At 37.8% G+C, this 25048-nt stretch overlaps 1 protein-coding gene across 1 annotated transcript; it reads left to right on the forward strand.

Annotated features, from left to right (window-relative positions):
• Positions 1 to 24561, forward strand: LOC136168821 (organic anion transporter 7). The gene is made up of 10 exons (XM_065936519.1): positions 1 to 402; positions 1086 to 1189; positions 9657 to 9811; positions 9915 to 10083; positions 11383 to 11506; positions 20190 to 20305; positions 20981 to 21195; positions 22545 to 22653; positions 23334 to 23537; positions 24430 to 24561. The coding sequence occupies exons 1-10, from the start codon at positions 1 to 3 to the stop codon at positions 24488 to 24490; spliced, it is 1659 nt and encodes a 552-aa protein (XP_065792591.1). The 3' UTR covers positions 24491 to 24561.
• Positions 24562 to 25048: the final 487 nt, after the last annotated feature.

Consider the following 25048-nt stretch of genomic DNA (forward strand, 5'->3'; position numbering starts at 1 on the left):
ATGGCCTTTCAGGACCTCCTGGATCAAGTTGGAGGCCTGGGGAGATTCCAGATCCTTCAGATGCTTTTCCTTTGTATCTCCAGCCTCATCACCTACCCTCATATTCTATTGGAGAACTTCACTGCAGCCGTCCCTGGTCATCACTGTTGGGTCCACATTCTCAACAATAACACTGACTCGGCTAATGACACTGGGACCCTCAGCCCTGATGCCCTCCTGAGAATCTCCATCCCACTGGACTCAAACCTGAGGCCAGAGAAGTGTCGTCGCTTCAGCCGCCCCCAGTGGCAGCTCCTTAACCTGAACAGGACCTTCCCCAACATAACTGACCTGGACACAGAGTCCTGTGTGGATGGCTGGGTGTATGACAAAAGCATGTTCACCTCCACTATCGTGACTGAGGTAAGAGGCCTCGTTTACGTCTTGTGAGTACTGGTCTGAGTCTTTAAGGGTAACTGAGTAATGAATAAGTTTCTAGCCTTTTTAGTCACTATTAGGTGCTCATTCTTCAATCTTTCAGCAAATGTTAATTACTTCTTTATTGAATGCCAAACACCTATATATTTAAAGAGTTTAATGAACTCAAAAATAGATGTGACCTTGCTATTATATGGCTTTTATTGTTAGAAAGATCAAGGTTAAGAAAATAATATATGTGATGTGTTTAAAAGATCATTAATGTTCAACCTTGCTTGTAAATTAGAAATATCAGAGATATTGATGGAAACCTCCAAGCACTGTATCCCAAAGCAGCCATATAAGAAGATCTGTGATGAAATTCTGGCATCAGGAAACTTTTTAAGGCCCTCAAATATTGCACTCTATGGCCAAGATTGAGGACCACTTTATATAGAACAAAACAAGGCATTGTTAAATCTAACAGGTTTAGAGAAGGCTTCCTAAAAGAAGTTATATTTAAGCTGAGACTTGAGTAGTAAAAATCCACTAATGTAAAAAAGGAAGCTGGAGAGGGAAAGGGGGATAAAATAAACAACCACGTGAATCAATCAAACTGCTTGAATCAGGTTTCTACCGAGAGGTTATAAATCGTGGAGCTCTCCTTTGCTGCTTTCTTTCTCTTCCAGTGGGACCTGGTATGTGAATCTCAATCACTAAAATCAATGGCCAAATTCTTATTCATGGCTGGAATGCTGGTGGGAAGCTTCATATATGGCCATTTATCAGACAGGTGAGTGTCTCTGAATCACAGCTCTCTTTACTCAGGTATTTTCAAGAACTCATAAATATTCTTCTATTAAGAAACATTTATTGCAAATTACACTGTCCTGGGGTTTCCTTAGTCCCCAGTGATCTAGAAACACAAACAGAGAATTACTGTCAGTGTGGTTAAGTGCTATTTTATCAGCTGTGAGCATTGTGTATGGGATACAGAAACATTATCTCCATCAGACATGGGAGCAGTTTGAGAATGAGGTTTGGAGCAGAGGTGTCACGTCATAGTTTATAAAGATTAAAAAGAGGTTCCTATGGGAACAGAGAGGAAGACGTTTCACATCATGAGATTCAACCTGTGTTCAGTCCCTCCTGACCTCCCTTTTCTGATTGCTTGTAGATTTTTAAAGTATGGCTATCATGTCCTTATTTCTCAAATATGCTGCTAGACATTCCTATGAAACCTATGTTATACATAGCATTGTGTCTTGGTGATGTATAAAAACAGTATTTCAGTGGCCTTGATTTTTTTCCTAAAACATTATAATAAACATAAAATTTTCAACCATGTAGGGAAATTAATCTAATGACAACTTCTGCCACAATTAGTGGTCTTAGAAATGGAAGTATCCTGTACCTGACAGTACACTTAATTAGACAGCCCAACCAATTCCACCAACCACCCAAGTCTGTCTTCTCTAAAGGGTATGAGGAGTTAAAGTACTCCTTACCATCTACTAGCATAATGTCATCTATTATCTCAGCTGAAAATCATGAATTCTGAATGTGAATGATCTTATAAAAGGTAAGATACTTTATTTTTAAAAGTATCTTATTTAAAAAGCTACCTTATTAAAGTTTTCAGAGTCACAGTGTTCATTTCTAACAGTTCTGTAACACATATGAAAGTGAAAGTCGCTCAGTCATGTCCAACTCTTTGCAACTCCATGGACTGTATAATCCATGGAATTCTCCAGGCCAGAATATTGGAGTGGGTAGCCTTTCTCTTCTCCAGGAGATCTTCCCAACCCAGGGATCGAACCCAGGTCTCCCACATTGCAGGAAGATTCTTTACCAGCTGAGCCACAAGGTAAGTCTAGATATTAAGCCCTATTCCACTGGTCCAATCAATAATGCAGAACTGTTAGATTATACATACTATATAAAAGTGTTCAGAATCAGAGTGTTCATTTCTAACAGTTCAATTACACAGAACTATTTACCTTGCAGAAATAAAAATTAAACAATATATCTATGCAGACTGATTTTTGAAAAAGTTTCCAAGACTGCTTAATGGGTAAAATATGTCTTGTTTAACAAATGGAGCAGTGCTTATTAGACATACACATGCAAAAGATGCAAGTAAACCTAAAACCATAGCAAATATTAACACAAAATGGATTCGCAACTTTAATAAAAGAGCTGCTGCTACTGCTGCCAAGTCACTTCAGTCGTGTCTAACTCTGTGCAACCCCATAGATGGCAGCCCACCAGGCTCCCCCATCCCTGGGATTCTCCAGGGAAGAACACTGGAGTGGGTTGTCATTTCCTTCTCCAATGCAAGAAAGTGAAAAGTGAAAGTGAAATCACTCAGTCATGTCCGGCTCTTAGCGACCCCATGGACTGCAGCCTACCAGACTCCTCTGTCCATGGGATTCTCCAGGCAAGAGTACTGGAGTGGGGTGCCATTGCCTTCTCTGAATAAAAGAGCTAAAACCACAAAACTCTTATAAGAAAACAGGGGTAAATCTTCTTGACTTTGGGTTTGACAATGGATTCTTAGGTATAACGTTAGAAGTGTGAATAACAAAAGAAGATATAAGTAGGTGGGCCTTGGCTTCCCTGGTGGCTCAGAGGTTAAAGCATCTGCCTGCAATGTGGGAGACCTGGTTTTGATCCCTGGGTTGGGAAGATCCCCTGGAGAAGGAAATGGAACCCACTCCAGTATTCTTGCCTGGATAATCTCATGGACGGAAGAGCCTGGTGGGCTACAGTCCATGGGGTCACAAAGAGTCGGACACAACTGAGTGACTTCACTTTCATCAAAATTAAAAACTTCAGCACATCAAAGGATTTTATCCATAAATTGAAAAGATAACATGTCTAATGGGAGAAAATATTTGTAAATCATATATGAAGGATAAAGATAGGTGAATAGACCAATAGAATAGGGTTTAATATCCAGACTATAGAAAAACTCCTACAACTCAACAACAAAAAGACAGAGAACTGTTTTTAAATGAGCAAAAGACTTGAATATACATTTCTTTTATAAAGTTATATATATGGGGCATAAGCACATAAAAAGATGCTCAACATTATGTCATTTTTAAAATGTTAGTCATCCCAGTGCACCAGCCCTGAGCACTTGTCTCGTGCATCCAACCTGGGCTGGTGATCTGTTTCACCCTTGATAATACAATATTGTAAAGTAATTAGCCTCCAACTAATAAAAATAAATGGGAAAAAAAGAATAAAAAAATAAAAATTAAAAAATTAAAATGTTAGTCAAACCACAATAAAATGCCACTTCACACATACTAGGATTGCTATAATCCCCCCCCCAAAAAAATGAAAAATAGCATGGTTTCACAAGGATGTAGAGAAACAGGAATCTTGTACATTGCTGATGGGGAGGTAAATTGGTACCACCACTATGACAAATACTTTTGGAGTCTTCAAAAAATTAAAGTTAGAGAAACCACATGACCTAACAATTTCATTGCTAGGTATAAAATCAGAAGAGTTGAAAACAGGAACTCAAACAAATAGCTTATAAAACAATGTCATTGCAACATTATTCACAATGGCCAAAAGGTGAAAACTACACATATCAGATGAATGGGTAAAATGTGATATGTACAGCCATAAAAAGAAATAAAGTTTTATATCATGGTAAAACTTGTAGGACCATGACAACATGTAAACTAAAATGACAGACAAAATATAACAAATATTTATGATCTCACTTATATAAAATATATAGACTAGGAAAATTCATGAAGAAAAATGCAGATTAGAGATACCAGAAGCTGGGAAGAGAAAGGAATGAGGAGTTATTTCTTAATGGGTGCAAAGTTTCTACTGAGGATTTTGGAAAGTTTTGGCAGTAGATAGTGATGATGGTTACATAAAATCATGAAAGTAATACCAGTGAGTGATCTATATAATCAAAAGTGGTTAAAATAGCAAATCATATTTTATGTATTATACTACAACTAAAAAGAAATATGAGGCTTCCCTGGTGGCTCAGATGGTAAAGAACCACCTGCAGTGTGGGAGACCTGGGTTCAATCCCTGGGTTGGGAAGATCCCCTAGAGAAGGGCATGGCAACCCACTCCAGTATTCTTGCCTGGAGAATCCCCATGGACAGAGGAGCCTGGAGGGCTACAGTCCATGGACTCGCAAAGAGTTTGACACAACTGAGAGACTAGGCACACATTGCACAAAAAGAAATATAACCAAAAGAATGAGACGACAAACCACAAACTGGGGAAATATACTTGCAAAAGACACCTGAAAAAGAATAGCTAACCAAAATACACGAAGAACTCTTTTTGAAATTTATTTATCTATTTTTTAATTGAAGGATAATTGCTTTACTACATTGTGTTGATTTCTGCCATATATCAACATGAATCAGCCATAGGCATATGTATACAAGGGACTCTTTAAAAAAAGAAAAATGAACATTCCAATTAAAATGTAGTCAGAAAATTTGAAAGACATCTCCAAAGAAGTTGTACAGATGGAAAATAAACATATGAAAAGATGCTCCACAACATACATCTTTAGGGAAATACAAACTAAAACAATGATATGCTACTACATATGTATTAGAATGACAAACAGATAGATAGATAGATAGATGCACATCAAAGGCAAAGATGTAGAGCAGCAGATACTCTCTTATTCGTTGCTGATGGGAATGTAAAATGATATAGCTGCATTTGAAGACATATTGACGGTTTCTTACAAAATTGAGCACACTCTTGCCAAATAATCTAGGAATCATACTCCTTGCTAATTACCCAAAGGAGTTGAAAAGTTACGTCCACACAAAACCTACCCAGGGATGTTGATAGCAGCTTTATTCATATCTTCTAAGTCAAAACTTAGAAGATGAATGCATGAATAAATGCATTTATTTTGGCAAATGCATACATAAATAGTTATACATCAAGCCATGGGATCTTATTCAATGCTAAAAGGAAATGAGCTATCAAGCCATGAAAAGATATGGAAGAACTTTAGATATATACTGACAAGTGAAAAAGCTAATCTGGAAAGTCTACATACTGTATGATTCCAACTACATAGCATTCTGGAAAAGTTAAAACTATGTAAACAGTAAAATGATAAGTGGTAGATAGGAGGAAACTAGGGCTTCCCTGCTGGCTCAGATGGTAAAGAATCCGTTTGCAATGTGGGAGACCTGAGTTCGATCCCTGGGTTGGGAAGATCCACTGGAGGAAGGCATGGCAACCCACTCCAATATTCTTGCCTGGAGAATTCCCATGAACAGAGGAGCCTGGTGGGCTACAGTTCATCGGATCGCAAAGAGTCAGACACAACTGCGCAACTGAGCACACAACACACATAGGAGGAAAACAAAAGAATAGGCAGAATTCAGAAGTATTTTAGGGCAGTGAAACCACTCTTTATGACACTGTAACAGTGGGCACATGTCATTACACATTTCTCAAAACCCATAGAATGTACAATAGCAAGAGTGTATCCTCATGTATTCCTAATGAACATTGGGAGATAATGACATATCATTGTAGGTTCGTTAGTTGCATCAAATGTGTCTATTGGTGCAAGAAGGCAGGGACACTGCATGAGTGGGGGCAGGGATATTGAGAAATCTCTGTATCTTCCTTTCATTGTTGCAGTCAACCTAAAACTGCTCAAAATTAGGAGCACCTAAATATGTAAAGCAAATATTAACAGACATAAAGGGAGAAATTGACATGACACAATAATAATAGGAGATTTCGGCACCTCAGTTATACCAGTGGAGAGATCATCCAGATGGAAAATCAATAACAGCTTTAAATGACACATTAAACCAGATGGTCTTAATATATATACATATGTATATCTATATATAGATTAGCTCATCAAAAAACAGAATACACATTCTTTTCAAGTACACATATAACATTCCCCAGGATAAGTCATATGAAGGTCACAAAACCAGTCTTAGTAAACTTAAGAAAATTAAAATCTTATCAGGCATCTTTTTTGATCACAATACTATGAGACTAGCAATCCACTACAAGGAAAAAAACTGCCAAAAACACAAGGATATGGAGGTTAAACAAAGGCTACTAAACAACTAATGGTTCACTGAGTAAATCAAAGAAGAAATTAAAAAAAAAATACCTAGTGACAAGTGAAACCAAAAACACAGCAATCCAAAAGCAGTACCAAGAGGAAATTTATACAAGTCTACCTCAGAAAACAAGAAAAATCTCAAATAATAACCAAACCTTACACCTCAAGGAACTAAAAAGAAGAACAAACAAAACCCAAAGTTAGGAGGAAGAAAAAAATAATAAATATCAGAGCAAAAAAATCAATAATACATTAAAAGGATCATACACCATGATCAAGTGGAATTTATCCCAGGGTAGGGATGCAACAATGGTTCAGTATCTGCAAATCAATCAGTGTAATAAAGCACATTAACAAACTGAAGAAAAAAACTCATATGATCATCTTGATAGATGCAGAAGAACATTGAAAAAATTCAACATTTATTTATGATAAAAGCTCTCAACAAAGAAGTTACATATCTCAACACAATAAAGACCATATGTGACAAGCCCACAGTTAACTAACATCATACTCAAAGGTGAAAAATTGATAGCATTTCCAGTAATATCAGGATCAAGACAAGGACACCCTCTCTCACCTCTTTTATTACTTTTATTTACATAGTACTGGAAGTCCTAGCCACAACAATCAAATAAAAAAAGAAAGAAAAGGAATCCAAATTGTAAAGGAAGAAGTAAAACTGTCACTGTTTTTAAATAACATGACACCATACACAGAAAATCCTAAAGATGCTACCAAAAAGCTACTAGAACCCATCAATGAATTTGGCAAAGTTGCAAGATATAAAATTAATTTACAGAAATCTGTTATATTTCTATATACTAACAATGTATACACTAACAATCAGGGAGAAATATTAAGAAAACAATCCCATTTACAGTTGCATCAAAAAGAATAAAACTCCTAGGAATAAGTCCAAATGAAGGGGTATAATTCTGTACTTGGAAAACAATTAGTCATTGATGAAAGAAACTGAAGACAACAACAAAAGAGGGAAGATAAACTGTCCTCAAGGATTAGAAGAATAAATATTGCTAAAATGAACATACTGACTAAGGTGAAGTCCAAAATCAATGCACTGTCTATCAAATTGCCAATGTCATTTCTCACAGAACTAGAATAAATAATTCTAAAACATATGGAAGCATGAAAGACCTCCCAATAGCCAAAGCAATCCTGAGAAAGAAGAGCAAAGCTGGCGTATCATGCTTTCTGATTTCAAACTATACTACAAAGTACACTAATCAAAGTTTTATACTAGCTCAAAGCCGGATACACAGATCAATGGAACCCAATAGAAAGCCCAGAAACAAACTCCTCGCATGTATATGGGCAATTAAAGAATATACAATGGAAAAAGACGGCCCTCCTCAAGAACCAGTATTAAGAAAACAGGTCCAACTCTTTGCAAACCCATGGACTGTAACTCTCCAGGCCTCTGTCCATGGAATTTTCCAGGTAATAATACTGGAATGGGTTATCACTTCCTGCTCCAGGAGATCTTCCCAACCCAGGGATCAAACCCACAACTCTTGCACCTCCTGTATTGGCAGGCAGGTTCTTTACCACTGTGCCACCTGGGAAGCCCTAAAATGGAATATTGCTCAGCCATGAAAAAGAATGAAATCTTGCCATTTGACAACATGGATGGACCTAGTGGGTGTTATGCTAAGTGAAACAATTCAGACAGAGAAAGACAAATGCCAACTTCACTAATATGTGGAACATAAAAAGAAAATGATGACCAAAACAAACAGTTATGGATAAAGAGAACAAACAGGTGGTTCTAAAGGGACAGGGATGTGGGGGAAAAATAGATGAGGGAGACTAAGAGGTTTTAACTTCCAGGTGTGCAATAAATGAGTCAAGAGTATGAAATGTACAGTGTGGGGAGTATAGTCAATAGTTATGTAATATCTTCTTATGGTGACAAACTAAACTTACCATGGTGATCATTTTGAAATGTGTAGAAATACTGAATCACTATGTTGTGTAATAGGAACTAACCTAGTATTGTAGATCAGTTAGACTCCCAAAGCAAACAAACTCACAGAAAGCTTTGTTATCAGAGGCAGACATGAGAAGAGGGGAAATTGGATGGAAACAGTCAAAAAGTAGAAACCTTCAGCTATAAGTAAGTACTAGGGATGTAATGTATAACATGATGAATATAATTAACATGGCTGCATGTTATGAAAGCTGTTAAGACAAAAAATCCTGAGCTCTCATCACACGGGAAAAAAAATTCCCCTTTCTTTAAATTTGCATCTATATGGGATGATGAATGTTCACTAAATTTATTGTGATAATCATTTCATGACATGAGGCAAATCATTATGCTGTATACTTTAAACTTGTCCAGTGCTGTATTTCAATTATATCTCATCAAAATTTCATTGCAGCACTGTTTATAATAGCTAGGCCATGGAAGCAAACTAGATGTCCATTGGCAGACGAATGGATAAGGAAGTTGTGGTACATATACTCAATGGAATATTATTCAACTATAAAAAAAGAACACATTTGAGTCAGTTCTATTGAGGTGGATGAAACTGGAGCCTATTATACAGAGTGAAGTAAGCCAGAAAGAGAAACACCAGTGCAGTATATTAATGCATATATATGGAATTTAGAAAGGTGGTAATGACAACCCTATATACAAGACTGAGAAAGAGACACAGATGTAAATAACAGACTTTTGGACTCTGGGAGAAGGCAAGGGTGGGATGATATTAGAGAATAACATTGAGACTTGTATATTACCATATGTAAAACAGATGACCAATACAAGTTTGATGCATGAAGCAGGGCACTCAAAGGGACAACCCAGAGGGATGGGGTGGGGAGGGGGGTTCAGGATGGTGAGACCCATGTATATCCATGGCTGATTCATGTCAATGTATGGCAAAAACCACCACAATATTGTAAAGTAATTAGCCTCCAGTTAAAATAAATAAATCTAATTTAAAAAAAAAAAAAAAACAAGGTAGGGGGAAGAAAAACAAAAATCTTTTAAAAAATAAAATGAAAATTAGAAAACATGCCCTAAATTTCAAAGTGTGTATTCTTTTTTTTGTTTTTTTCATTTCTACTATACTGTTGCTACTACTACCGTATCTAACCTGTCTCCATTTCTCAGGTTTGGGAGGAAGTTAATTTTCAGATGCTGTTTGCTCCAGCTTGCCATTACTGACACCAGTGCAGCCTTTGCTCCCACCTACCTCATTTACTGCTCACTGCGCTTCTTGGCTGGGTTTTCTACCATGAGCATCCTGACAAATTGTACTATTCTTAGTAAGTCAAAAACTTTGGGTCTTTGACATTTTCCAAGCCTTAAATTTGACTTTTAAATTCTAACTTTGTCAGAAGTCAAGATCCTATTTGTGCTTTCTTTCAGTTGTAGAGTGGACAGTGCCCCGATTCCAAGTCATGGGAATGACCCTGTCCATCTGTGCCGCTTGCTTGGGCCAGATCATCCTGGGAGGACTCGCTTTTGCCATTCGAGACTGGCACACCCTTCAGCTGGTGTTTTCTGTACCATTATTTGCCTTCTTTCTTTCCTCAAGGTATAAAATTTCTTTCTTTATCTGAGAAGATCCTAGATGCAAGGTACATGGAGTTAGAATGCAAGAATTCTGATTGGTCTTAGTCAATATTTGAGCACATGCTTAACTAATCTTTGCCCTGTGTACAACTAAAGAAGTAGAACAGTTAGTGTTACAAGATAATATCAAGGGCATTCAGGTAAATGTGAATTTTAGATAAAACACAAAATTTTTATATAGTCACCCCAAATTTTGTATGGAACATACAAAATGGAACATAGTTACACTAAAAATCACTCATTGTTTACACAAAACTTCTACTTACCTGAGAGTTCTGTATTTTTATTTGGGATTTCCTGATGGCTCAGATAGTGAATAATCTGCCTGCAATGCAAGAGACCCAGGTTTCATCCCTAGATCAGGAATATCCCCTGGAGAAGGGAATGACTACCCACTCCAGTATTTTTGCCTGGAGAATTTCATGTACAGAGGAGCCTGGCAGACTACAGTCCAAAGGTCACAAAGAGTTGGGCACAACTAAAAAACTAACATTTTCACTACTGTTCTGTATTACTAACCTAATAAAAATACAGTGTCTCATTAAAGTAAAATTTCAAATAAACAGCAAATATTTTTTAGTATATGTACAAAATACTGCATGGGATGTAGTGGTACTCAAGGTTTACTCATATTCACTGTTAATCTAAATTCGAATTTAACTAAACACACTATTTTATTTGCTAAAACTGTTACTATCCCTCTGAATAATGGGAAGGGAACACTATGACTCCAAGTCTATATTCTGGCAATAAAGGTGTACTGCATGCAGAGGTCATCTTCACCGTTTCCTAGTTATGGTGAAAGTGAAAGTTGCTCAGTCGTGTCTGACTCTTTGCAACTCCATGGACTATACAGTCCATGGAATTCTCCAGGCCAGAATACTGGAGTGGATAGCCTTTCCTTTCTCCAGGGGATCTTCCCAACCCAGGGATCGAACCCAGGTCTCCCAAATTGCAGGTGGATTCTTTACCAGCTGAACCTCAAGGGAAGCCCAAGAATACTGGAGTGGGTAGTCTATCCCTTCTCCAAAGGGTCTTCCCAACCCAGGAATCAAACTGGGCTGTCCTGCATTGCAGGTGGGTTCTTTATCAACTGAACTATCAGGTTATGGTAAGAGAGAATATACATTATATCTTCTGGTATAACAAAACAAGAGGTAGGTATTAGATGAGAGGGGAGAGGTATTTCAGGGGAAAAAAAGGTATGTGAAAAAATGAGGAAATGAGAGTTGGTTGCACCTCTGTTCTCTTCTTTGATCAGGTGGCTGGCAGAGTCTGCTCGGTGGCTGATTATCACCAACAAACCCGAGAGGAGCTTAAAGGAACTTAGAAAAGCTGCTCACAGGAATGGAAGGAAGAATGTTGGAGATGCCCTAACCATGGAGGTGAACAGAAGAGGGGATTGGGATGACGTGACCTGACATATACTCTAGTTGGTGTCCAAGTGAATAAGGGGTGGGAACACAGGTGTGGTTGGGGTCGACTTAGCTCATTGTCCTGGTCTTCAATAGCTGCCCACATTGTGTGAGTGAATATTAAGAGAGAGCATCATGATGCTGAAGGGACTGAACGTAGATATTTCACTCAGCAGAGGCAGAAAGTACTTAGTATGTACGATTGTGAAGACTGTGTATTGGTCACCCTTTGTGATAGAGAAAGTTAAAAAAAAACTAATCCATTTCTTTCCAATTAACATTCCAATGGCTTTTTTGTCAAGATGGTAAGGCAAGAAGAGAAGCAGCTTAATGACCATGCAGAAAAGAGCGTGTGAAAGTGAAAAACAGTCATGTCTAACTCTTTGTGACCCCATGGACTATACAATCCCTGGAATTCTTCAGGTCAGAATTCTGGAGTGGATAGTCTTTCCCTTCTCCAGGAGATCTTCCCAACCCAGGGATTGAAATCAGGTCTTCCACCTTGTAGGTGGATTCTTTACCAGCTGAGTCACCAGGGAAGCCCAAGAATACTAGAATTGGTAGTCGATCCCTTCTCCAGTGGATCTTCCCAATCCAGGAATTGAACCAGGGTCTCATGAATTGCAGGTAGATTCTTTACCAACTGAGCTATGAGGGAAGCCCATTACTAACTTTTTTTGTTTGCAATGATAAGAGAATGGAAAGAATGCTAATAGAGACAAGGAGAAATCATCTACCCTCGTTAATAAGAAAAAGAGAAGGTTAGGGGCTAGACAGTCAAACAAGAACAATAAAACATTTCTGCAAATTTACTCATTGGCACATCTGATCAATTTTTTGAAACCACTTTATTGAGGTTTTAATATACAAAGAGCTGTACCTATTTAATGTACAACTTGATGGATTTGCAAGTTGGTATACATCTGAACATCATCACCACAGTTTATACAATAAACATATCCATTACCTCCTAAAACTTTCTCCATCCTTCTTTGTTTATTATTTTTTTGTGATAACACAATATAAGACCTCCCATCACAGCAAATTTTGAGCACACAGTAAGTACAGTATACCCTAGACACAATGCTATAGATGGATTCCTTTAGGATTGATTTTTCTAGCTCAACTTAAATTTTGTACTCTATGGTAAATATTGCCCCATTTCTCACATCCCCCAGCATCTGGCAAGCACTATTCAGAAACTCTCTGCTTCTTTGAGTTTGACTATTTTAGATTCCTTGTATAAGTGGTATCCTGCAGTATTTGTTCTTTTGCACATAGCTTATTTTTTGTAGCATAATATCCTCTAGGTTAGCCATGCTCTGGCAAATGGCAAAATTTCTTTATTTTTATTGCTAAATAATATACCATTTTGCATATATACAGATGGCACTTTCCTTTTCTATTCATCCATAGATGGACATTTGCTTCCATATCTTAGCTATTGGGAATAATGATCTAATGAATATATGAGGGCAGATATCTCTTCAAGATCTCTGAATGTATATCCAGAAGAAAGATTACAGGATAATATACTGGTTCTAGTCTCAATTTTTTGAGGAACCTCCATACTGTTTCCATAGTGGCCACAGCATTTCACATTCCCAGCAACAGTGTACAAGGATACCCTGTTCTCCACATCTTCGCCAATACTTATCTCCTTTTTTATAATAGCCATTCCAACTGGTGTGCAGTGGTAACTCACAATTTTGATTTGCCTTTTCCTAACAATTAGTGATGTTAAGCACTTTTTTATGTACCTGCTGGCCATTTGTATGTGATCTTTGCAGAAATGTCTATTCAGTTCATAGGCCCATTTTTTGTTGTTTTCGCTGTTGCGAAGTCATATCCAACTTTTTTCGAGCTCATTGACGGCAGCATGCCAGTCTCCCCTGCCCTTCACTATCTCCTGGAGTCTGCTCAAACTCATGTTCATTGAGTTGGTGATGCCATCCAACCATCTCATCCTCTGCCATACCCTTGTCCTCCTGCCTTCAATCTTTTCCAGCATCAGGGTCTTTTCCAATGAGTCAGCTCTTCACATCAGGTGGCCAAAGTATAGCAGCTTCAGCTTCAGCATCAATCCTCCCAATGAAAATTTAGGGTTGATTTCCTTTAGGATTGACTTGTTTGATCTCCTTACTGTCCAAGGGACTCTCAAGAGTCGTCTCCACCATCTTCTAAAGCATCAGTTATTCATTGTTCAGCCTTCTTTGTAATGCAACTCTCATATCTGTACATGACTACAGGAAAAACCATAGCTTTGACTAGATAGAACTTTAATTGAGTTATTTGGGTTTTTTGCTATTGAGTTGTAGGAGTTTCCTATATATTCTGGATATTAACCCTCTAGAAGACATATGGCTCACAAATAATTTCTTCCAGACTGCAGGTGCTTTTTCATTTTGTCAGTTACTTCCTAGCTGTGTAAAGGCTTTTCAGTTTGATATAGTACCATTTGTCTATTTTTGCTTATTACTTGTGCTTTTGGTGTCACAACCAAAAAATCCTTGCCAAGACCAATATCAACAAGCTTCTCTCCTATATTTTCTTTAGGAATTTTATAGTTTAGGTTTTTAGTCTTTAAGTTGATTTTTTATTTTTCTTAACTTACTTTATTTTATTTTTTCAGTTTTATTTATTTATTTTCTTTTACTTTACAATATTGTATTGGTTTTGCCATACACTGACATGAATCTGCCATGGGTGTACATGTGTTCCCCACCCTGAACCCCTTCCCACCATAATGCCTTTACAATATTGTGGTGGTTTTTGCCGTACATTGACATGAATCACCCACAGGTGCGTAGTGTAAGGTAAGTTTCCAATTTCATTTTTTGCATGTAGACATCCAATTTTAATAAACACCATTTATTAAAGACAATCTTGTCCCCATTGTGAATTCTTGGTACAATTGTCAGTAATCAATTGTCTGTATATGCATGAGTCTTTTGCTGGGCTCTCTCTTCTGTTCTATTGGTTTACATGTCTTTATGCTAGTATCATGCTCTTGGTTACTGTGGATTTGTTATATATTTTGAAACCAGAATATGTGATGCTTCCAGCTTTGTTCCTGTTCAAAATGCTTTGACTCTCAGGGGGTCTTCTGTATTTCCATATGAATTTTAGGTTGGTTTGTTTTTTTTTCTGTAGAGATTATCAATGGGCTTTTGACAGGGATTTATTGAATCTGCATATTGCTTTGCGTTGTATGGACATCTTAACAATACTAATTTGTTTAATCCATGAGCATGGATATCTTTTAACTTTCTAGTATCTGGCTTAATTTCTTTCTTCAATGTTTTCAATATGCAAGTCTCTCATCTTCTTGTTAAGTTTATCCCTAAATGCTTTATAGTTTTTGATGATATTGCAAATAGGGCTGTTTTATTAATGTTATTTTTAGATAGCTTGTGGCTGGTGTATAGAAATACAACTGATTTTATATGTTAATTTTTTATCCTGTGAATTAACTGAATTCACTTATTCATTTAACAACTTTTTGGATATGTGTTTAGGTTTTTCTACAAATAAGATCATGTTGTCTGAAAAAAAGATCATTTTACTTCTTTCTTTCTGATTTGGATGCCTTATTTTTTTCTTACCTAGTTGTTCTGGCCAGGACTTCCAATTCTATGTTGAACTGAAGTGCGATCCTCGTCTAGTTCCAAATCTTAGAGGAAAAATTTTCAGCTTTTCACCATAGAGTATGATATTATTAGCTGTGGACTTTTCATACATGGCCTTTAATGGAAGTTCCTTCAGTACTTAATTTGTTGAGAATTTTTGCCATGGAAGTGTGTTGAATTTTGTCAAATGTGTTTTCTGTGTTTATTGAGAGAATCATATGATCTTTAGCTTCATTCTGCTACTTTGGTATATCATATTATTTGCTTGTATTGAGCCATCTTTGCATTCCAGGAATAAAGCCCACTGGGTAATGGTGTGTGATCTTTTCAATATGCTGCTGAATTTGGTTTTCTGACATCTTGTTGCTTATTTTTTTTTTTTTTTACTCTATTCTTCAGGAATGTTGGCCTGTATTTTTTTCTTTTCTTTTCTTATGGTTTCTTTGTCTCACTTTGCTGTCAGCATCATAGTGGTCTGACAAAATAAATTTAGAAGGATTTCTATCTTCTATTTTTTGGAAGAGTTTGAGAAGATTCGTATTAATTCTTTAAATGTTTGGCAGAATTCACCTGTAATGCTATATAATATTAAGCTTTTGTTTCTGGAATTTTTAATTACTGCTTCATGCTGTTTATTAGTTATTCATCTATTGAGGCTTTCTAGTTCTTCTCAATTCAATCTTTGTAGGTTATATGTCATATATTTGTGTTAGAATGGTCCTTTTGCCATTATAAATTACCTTCTTGGTCTCTTGTGACAGTTTTTTATTAAAATCTATTTTATCCATACAAGGTGGACTATCCCTGCTCTGTTTTGGTTATCATTTTCATGGAATGTCTTTTTTTCCATCCATTCATTTAAAGTTTGTTGTGTTCTTAAACTTTAGAAATAGAAAACCTAAATTCATTTTGTCAGGCCAATATAATCCTGAAACCAAAGTGAGACAAAGATACCACAAGAAAAGAAAAGAAAAAAATATAGGCCAACATTCCTGAAAAGTATAGTTGAAAAAATCATCAGCAAGATGTTAGAAAATCAAATTCAACAGCATATTAAAAAGATCATACACCATTACCCAGTTGATGTTTTTGAACTGTGGTGTTGGAGAAGACTCTTGAGAGTCCCTTGGACTGCAAGAAAATCAAACCAGTAAATCCTAAAGGAAATCAACCCTGAATATTCATTGGAAGACTGATGCTGAAGCTGAAGCTCCACTACTTTGGCCACATGATGTGAAGAACAGACTCATTAGAAAAGACCTTGATGCTGGGAAAGATTGAAGGCAGGAGGAGAAGGGGACGACAGAGGATGAGATGGTTGGATGGCATCACTGACTCAATGGACGTGAGTTTGAGCAAGATCTGGGAAATGGTGAAGGACAGGGAAACCTGGAGTGCTGCAGTCCATGGAGTCACAAAGAGTAGGACACAGCTGAGTGACTGAACAACAGCAAACCTAAAGTGATTCTCTTACAGATAGCAGAGAACTTACAGTGGGGGTCAAGCCAGGGTGTGCTGGAAAATGTTTAATACTTTAGTTACAGGAAGAAAAAAAAGCCATAGGTCTCAGATTTGTGGTGCTGATCAATTTCTGTGATGTGAATATTACCACTGTAGCCAGTTTCAAGCCACCAACAGGATAGTAAGTGCTTAACAAACTATCTAAACATTTAACAAAGGGCTTTTATGAATTTTCACACTGATTCCAGGTCACAACTGGGCGAGGGTTCAAGCAGGGGCTGTTTCATGCATTTTAATCCGGGAGAGTGTTATAAGTGATATGAATAGGTTTAAGGAAAAAAAAAAGAAAATGAAATGAAAATCAGAGAGAAAAGTGCATTTTACAAAGTGAAGACACAGCAGGTTCCTATTTGAACATGGGCCTCTTTTTCCCAGAATAAGGATTTTATCGGGTAGTAAGAGCTCCTTGGTTTCTGTGAGTGAGATGGCATTGCCCCCTACAGAACTATTTCTGCTCTCACTTCATATCTCTGCATGCTCACAAAAAGATGAGTGACCAGTATAAAATAACCACAATGCGTTGTTGCTGTTTTAGTCTCTAAGTTGTGCCTGACTCATTGTGACCCCAAGGACTGTAGCCTACCAGGCACCTCTGTCCATAGGATTTCCCAGGCAAGAATACTGGAGTGGGTTGCTATTTTCTTCTCCAGGGGATCTTCCTGATATATCTTGAAATTTAACTTTGATATTGGATGTAATTCAAGTCTAGTCTTACAGGCTTTGAACTCCTCATCTGGCCCAAGTTTAGGATATTATTTGAGCTTATTCTGACATTATCACACAGAATATACACAGAACTAAACAAAAGGATCTTCATAACCCAGATAACCACAATGGTGTGATAACTCACCTAGAGCCAGACATCCTGGAATGTGAAGTCAAATGGGCCTTAGGAAGCATCACCGCAAGCACAGCTAGTGAAGGTGATGGAATTCCAATTGAGCTATTTCAAATCCTACAAAATGATGCTGTTAAAGTGCTGCTCTCAATATGTCAGCAAATTCGGAAAACTCGGCAATGACCACAGGACTGGAAAAGGTCAGTTTTCATTTCAATCCCAAAGAAAGGCAATGCCAAAGAATATTTAAACCACCACACAATTGCACTCATCTCACACAATAGCCAAGTAATGCTAAAAATTCTCCAAGCCAGGCTTCAACAATATGTGTACCATGAACTTCCAGATGTTCAAGTTGGATTTAGAAAAGACAGAGGTACCAGAGATCAAATTGCCAACATCTGCTGGATCTTCAAAAGAGCAAGAGAGTTCCAGAAAAACATCTACTTCTGCTTTATTGAGTATGCCAAAACCTTTGGCTGTGTGGACCACAACAAACTGTGGAAAATTCTGAAAGAGATGGGAATACCAGCCCACCTTACCTGCCGCCTGAGAAATCTGTATGCAGGTCAAGAAGCAACAGTTAGAACCAGACATGGAACAACAAACTGGTTCCGAATAGGAAAAGGAGTACATCAAGGCTGTATATTGTCACCCTGCTTATTAACTTCTATTCGAAATGCCGGACTGGAAGAAGCACAAGCTGGGATCAAGAATTGCTGCGAGAAACATCAATAACTCAGATAAGCAGATGACACCACCCTTATGGCAAAAAATGAAGAAGAGTTAAAGAGCCTCTTGATGAAACTGAAAGAGGAGAGTGAAAAAGTTGGCTTAAAGCTCAACATTCAGAAAACTAAGATCATGGTATTTGGTCCCATAATTTCATGGCAATTGGAAAAAAATGGAAACAGTGACAGACTATTTTCTTGGGCTCCAAATTCAGTGCAGATGGTGACTGTAGCCATGAAATTAAAAGACACTTCCTCCTTGGAAGAAAAGCTATGACCAACCTAGACAACATATTAAAAAGCAGAGACATCACTTTGCCAACAAAGTTCATCTAGTCAAAGTTACATTTTTTTCAGTAGTCATGTATGGATGTGAAAGTTGGACTATAAAGAGAGCTGAGCGCCAAAGAATTGATGCTTTTGAACTGGAGTTGAAGACTCTTGAGAGTCCCTTGGACTGCAAGGAGATCCCACTAGTCAATCCTAAAGGAAATCAGTCCTGAATATTCATTGGAAGGACTGATGCTGAAACTGAAACTCCAATATTTTGGCCACCTGATGCGAAGAACTGACTCATTGGAAAAGACCCTGATCCTGGGAAAGATTAAAGGCAGGAGGAAAAGGGGACGACAGAGAATAAGATGGTTGGATGGCATCATCGGCTCAATGGACATGAGTCTGAGCAAGCTTCAGGAGTTGATAACGGACAGGGAAGCCTGGCATACTGCAGTCCATGGAGTTGCAAAGAGTCAGACATGACTGAGTGACTAAAATGAACTAAACTTACATTATCATCCATGATGCAATCCTGACTCCTCTCTTCTAAAAACCCAAGTCCAATATTTTTGCTACTTAGGTTATAACTGAAAGGATGTTATTGCATGTGTAGGTCCTCAGTTAAGGTGGCCTTTCACTTCTCTGAATTTCTCATGAAATTATTCCAATGGACTTCATGATATTTTTTCATTTGTAGAGGTGGGATAAGAATTGAGACTATATTGTTTGAATAACTAATAAATAGGTATCTGAGATACGTTGGATACAATTCCATATGCACATTTATAGCCTCATGTCTGGCCCTGGAAATCTTTGTGAGAGAAACGCTATTATTTTTCTCCACCTACTCTTCTACTCTGGTTCCTCTACTTGTTCTTTTTTTGCTGTTATTGTTCAGTCACTAAGTCATGTCCAACTCTTTGTAACTCCATGGACTGTGGCACTCCAGGCTTCTCTGTCCTCCACTATCTCGTGGAGTTTCTCAAATTCATGTTCATTGAGCTGTTGATGTGAATTGAGTTTTAGAAATATTTAATTAAGTTTCTCAAGGTATATACCTAGCATACTGCAGGACTATTAAATAACTCTGTATTATAACCTGTTCTGAATATAAATCGTTCTACTCCAAGATCTCTCCTGATTTCATCCTCAGATTTAACTCTAGGCATCTCATTCATGGAGGTACAACATGCCAGGAATTTCCCCAAAAGTAACTGAACAAAGAACCAAAACAAAGAATCTCAGGAAATGTTCTTTTTCCTGAGATAAACAGTTTTTCTGCAAGGGATAGCCAGCTGATAACCAAGCTTGGTTTCCAGGTCTTTCATGCCCATCTGGCACAAATGGACCTTTGGACCATTATCCAAGTAAGCATGATTTGATTCCCTTTCTTATCTGTGTATCTGACATATAATCCCTTTCTAATGATCTGCAGCCCTCTCAAATCCTGTGTTTAAATATTTTTGTGGCTAAATAATTTCCTTCAGTCCCTTTTAACTCAGCAATTCTCTATTCATATCACTTTTACATCCATTGTTACATTTTCAATGACTATATTTCCCAGTATACAGAAAGGGAAGTCATCTATCTTGTCCTCTGTTAGGGGCCTCACAATGCCTACTATTGTGTGACAACTGAACAGTTTGTTGTTGTTGAAGGTCCTGAGATCCGCCATGCAGGAGGAGCTGGAGGCAGCACAGACCAAATCTTCTCTGTTTGACTTGTTCCGCACACCCAACCTGCGTAAAAGGATCTGTCTCCTGTCCTTTCTAAGGTGGGCTTCACACAGTGCATGAAAGATGTTAAAATATTGGAGACATGAATCTATTCCTTATCAAAAGAACAACATGGTGGTAACAGATCTGAGATAAAACAGAGAAAGCCATAATGATAACTGCCATATTGAGTAGTCAACGGGTTATGAAAAGACTGACCCAGAGCTAGGTATACAACAAAGAGTTCTGTTTATCATATCACCCTAACAAGTTCATCACTGGAAACTGAGGCTAAGAACTTCAGATGTTCTCATGATACAATGTTGGCTTTAACTCTCTTCACTTGTTTGTTTTCATTTTAATTAAGGTAAAATTACAAACCACAAAATGAAGAAGAATATATAGCCTGATGAATATTTCCATATGTAAACATGCAACCATCACCCAGATAAAGATACAGAAAAACTCTAAATCCCTGGAAGGTTCCATCATGTGTCCTCCACAAAAATACTCCAAACCCACCTCCAAAATGTAACAATGATTAGGAGCTCCAAATACATAACTATCTTATAGTTTTAAAATCATCACCTTATGAGGAAATATTTCATAAAACCTATCATGTTTTTATACTTTAAAACCAACCACTGGCTGCTTAGTTAATAGTTATGATCATCATTTGTAAGACAAAGACTCTAAACCTTATGGTAAATGTCGTTCATCTTTGTTCACCACAGATTTGCAAACTTCATGTCATTTTTTGGTCTGATTCTCCACCTCCAGTATATGGGGAGCAATGTTTTCCTGTTCCAAGTGCTTTTTGGCGCAGTCAACCTCCCAGCCAATTATGTTGCTTTTTTGTCACTGAATCACCTGGGCCGTCAAGTAAGCCAGACACTCTTCATGTTTCTTTTTGGAATCTCCATCCTGGCCATCACATTTGTGCCTCAAGGTGAGAAAAGAGCACAGGTGAAATAAGAAAATGTCTTACCCCAGGTATTTGAAGACAGAATCTGAAGCTAGAAGGAAGTGAAGGCTAGGGTTCTAAGGATTTTCCATAACCAGTCTAAGGATTTAGGATAGATTCTGCCATTAAGTGGCTGCAAAATAGTTCAGACAGTGCAGACAACTAGTTGTCTACATCATATCTGACATGTATTTGGTAATTGGTACCTGGGACAGCAATTGATCACTTTCCCTTTGGCCAATCACACTTGTAACTGTAAATGGCAGTATTATGTCGTATATCAAATTGTATCTCATATGAGGACACAATACTGCCACTTCCTCTGTCTGGTCTCTTTCCTATTATGACAGTTTCAGTGACACTTTACTACCTGACTATGTATCCACTCATGTGTCTGGAATTAGGTCACCATAACTTCAACCTGGTTCCAGGTTTTCATCTTGACTCCAAGGTATTTTTAATCCCTTCCCTTCAAGCATAGTAGATGTGTAGAATAGGGGGAAATGAATTAAGCTGTTAACAGCCTCTCTTAAAATCCATGTTACTAAGTTAAATGACTGTATGCAATGAATAAGGGAAGCCAGATGGTCACCATACTTCAGGTAACTCCCAGTGCAGTGGCATTTATGCAGGATCCCATCTTGAATATCAGCAGCAATGCAAATTTCCTGCCTTTCAACAGAGCCCACTCCAACGTTGTAATACTTTCATGAACTTTTTTTTTAATGGGATAGAAAACTGACTGTCTGAAACATCTTTTCAGAAGTTTCCAAAGTCTACTTTTTTCCCTAAAACAGATCCTTATTCTTGAATCTTAAAGTACTATTCTAGATCAAGCAATTTTCCAGCTTATCCATTAACATGAGCCCCATTCTTTTATGATTCTCTACTGCGTCACTAGCCCTTTGTCAATATTGTGTAAACACATGACTTTTAAAGGATATTGATGAGTCTTAACATTTGTCAGTAATTGCTCATATGATAGTCCTATGTTACACATGAAAGATAGAAGAAACACTGGATAGAATAAATGAAAGCAAACCCTTTCTGGGATTTTGTTCCACCCTCTATTTTTAGGAAACTTCTAAAATCTCTGATATGCAGATATGGCTGATTCAAATACTCAGCTTTTTAAATTCTCATTTAGGCTGTAATATACAGATAAGTCACATTTCTCAGCTATTAGTCTCTGCACATTCTCCGCTCCATGCATTTTCTCTACTATGTATTTAACACATGCAAATGTTTCCAACTGTGTCTTTTTCAGTTATAATTTGGGGGATGTTGATTTCTTCATCTCAGATTTCCTGAGTCTCACTGATGTTCTTCTCTAGAAATGCAGACCCTGCGTATGGCTGTGTCAACTTTGGGAGTAGCGTTTTCTTCTGTGACTCTCATGTGTTCTTTTGCCCATGGAAATGAACTAATCCCCACTGTTCTCAGGTACACAAGCTCATGGAAGCCCTAGCAGAGTCAAAATAGACCTTTCCCAGCTAATTAAGACTTATAGAAGGAAGAAAACTAATCTGAATCATTATCAAAAGCATTGATTATAGTAGTATTAATAATAAAAATTAGAGCCAAAATTTTAATCAAAATCTCAATTTTGTTAGGCATGTTAAGCCCTTTAATGTATCATCTCCCATAATCTGCTGAACCATTAAGGTGCTATGGGTAAGAGTATTTTTAAGTAACAAAAACTTTTTTAAAAAACACTTGTGCACTTAAAAAATTTTGTGAGCAAATAAGAGTATATTTTAAATGTAAAAAGTACATCATTAGTCTTCATGTATCTAAATACTGCTGTGATGTCTCCCATGTCTGCACACATGCTAAGTTGCTTCAGTCATGTCTGACTCTTTGTGACCCTATGGACTGTCCACGAGGCTGCTCTGTCTATGGGATTCTCCAAAGAAGAATACTGATGGGTTGCCATGCCCTCCTCCAGGGGATCTTCCCAACTCAGGGATTGAACCTGAGTCTCTTACATTGGCAGGTTCTTTACCTCTAACTCCACCTAGGAACCCCATGTGGTCTCCCATAGTCAAAGCAAAATAATAAATCTCATATTACATGTATGGATTTATACCAGATTATTTTTGTATTGTTGTTTTCACTCCAAGGGTAACAGCTTCAGGATTCTTGGGAATTGCTTCTAATATTGGTGCAGCCCTGGCTCCCCTCTTGATGATCTTAACAGTGTATTCCCCCCACCTGCCCTGGATCATCTATGCAGTCTGCACCATCCTTGGTTGCCTTGTTGTCCCACTTCTACCTGAAACCAGGAATAAGCCTCTGCCTGACTCCATCCAGGATGTGGAAAAGGAGTGAGTAAACCCCTGGTTGTCCCTTAGAGTTGCTGTGTGATACAGGTCTGTGTAAGAAGGCCAAGGTACCATACAAGGTCATGGTCCCCGGGGGAGGCTTACATCTAGATGTCTCTAGGTGGTCAATGCCTTTATTTTAGCTACAGCTTCATCCCTCCCCACAGTGACCTCAGACTCCCCCAAGACTCCCTGGATCACCCAGACCAGCACCAGTAGGCACCAGTAGGTTTCGTGATGAAGAAGTCAAAATTAGGTGCCCTAGTATAACATAAACAACCCCGAAGGTGTTTTACAAACATGCACAGATTTAAACATCAGATTCTCGCCCCTCAGGCCCTAGCAGTGCTCAGCCCGGTGAGGGCAGTAAGCTCTCTGAGATTACCGGTGTCTGTAGGTCTGTGACCTGCCCTGGTCACTGAAGCAGGTCCCTGAGGGAGACCAAGGAGAGGGCAGGAGCCCTTCCTCTCTCTAAGATGACAATCTTAGGAGAAGGAGTCCTGTTGTGCTGCCTGTGAGATTCAGACCATCTGATTTTCACTAGAAATGAAAGTGTTGAAAAAAGAGACGAGAAGAGGTGGTAATTACTGGTATTTTTAAAAGATCAAGAATTTGAAAGGATTTTAAAACTTTTGTATACTTCCTTTGCCTCTTCCAAAGACCCAGTTAGCCGACACCTTGGTGTCCAATATCAAAGCTGCCTTCCCAGATCCTTTCCTGGGAGCATGGCCTTTTTCTTCACAAAATTTACTCAGATCCTCAGGACAGGTGTCAGTAATTTTATCAATACTCACAGACCAACACAATCCATTTTCTCTAAAGAATTTAAGACATAGGTGCCTTTTCCATGTTTTTTAATCTTGTTCTTTTGTTGTTTTCATTGTATTTGCTCTAGGAGAAAAGCCTCAAGAAAAGCGAAGCCGGAAGGTACTTTCATGAAAGTGACACAATTTTAAGGAATTCCATTCCAGGCACTATCTGCTAATCAAAGAGCAAGATAAACAAGAAAAATTGGGGTCATTCCAAATTTGGTCATTCCAAATTTGGTAAAATTTGGAAAACAAATAAATAAAAAGATGTAATAGGAAAATGGACCTCATTAACAATTGCAGTTCTAAATAACTACATACAAAATGCCTATGACTGATCATAATATGAAGTTTGAGGAAAGTAATGATGATTTTAAAGGAATCATAATAAAGCATGTATGTTTCTGTATAGAGAGACAGAATAGCATTAAAAAACATTGATTCTGTTCCAATTAATGGCACAGTCATTGATGGAATAATTATTAGGGGAACAACTTGAAAAATAGCTCCAAATTTATCTACAGGTTAATAATAGGCAAGATTCAAAAGATGAAGTTTATGGAGGGAAGGTGGTGCAAGTATATGGGGCAGTACACGCTGAAATGAAATGCAGATACATTTACAACTCAAAAGACGTCCAGAATAGGCTTGTGGCATGTAGAACACTTGTAATTTGGAAATTGGGACAGCATAAATCACTGATAG

The sequence above is a fragment of the Muntiacus reevesi genome, chromosome 5 (assembly GCF_963930625.1).
Source record: "Muntiacus reevesi chromosome 5, mMunRee1.1, whole genome shotgun sequence".
Classification (NCBI taxonomy): domain Eukaryota; kingdom Metazoa; phylum Chordata; class Mammalia; order Artiodactyla; family Cervidae; genus Muntiacus; species Muntiacus reevesi.

What these genes read in the sequence shown, in the direction of transcription:
- LOC136168821 (XM_065936519.1), top strand. Translation starts at nt 1, where the DNA reads ATGGCCTTTCAGGACCTCCTGGATCAAGTTGGAGGCCTGGGGAGATTC. An exon ending in CATCACATTTGTGCCTCAAG is followed by an intron (nt 21,196 to 22,544) that starts GTGAGAAAAGAG and finishes GTTCTTCTCTAG; the next exon opens with AAATGCAGACCCTGCGTATG. An exon ending in ATCCAGGATGTGGAAAAGGA is followed by an intron (nt 23,538 to 24,429) that starts GTGAGTAAACCC and finishes TATTTGCTCTAG; the next exon opens with GAGAAAAGCCTCAAGAAAAG.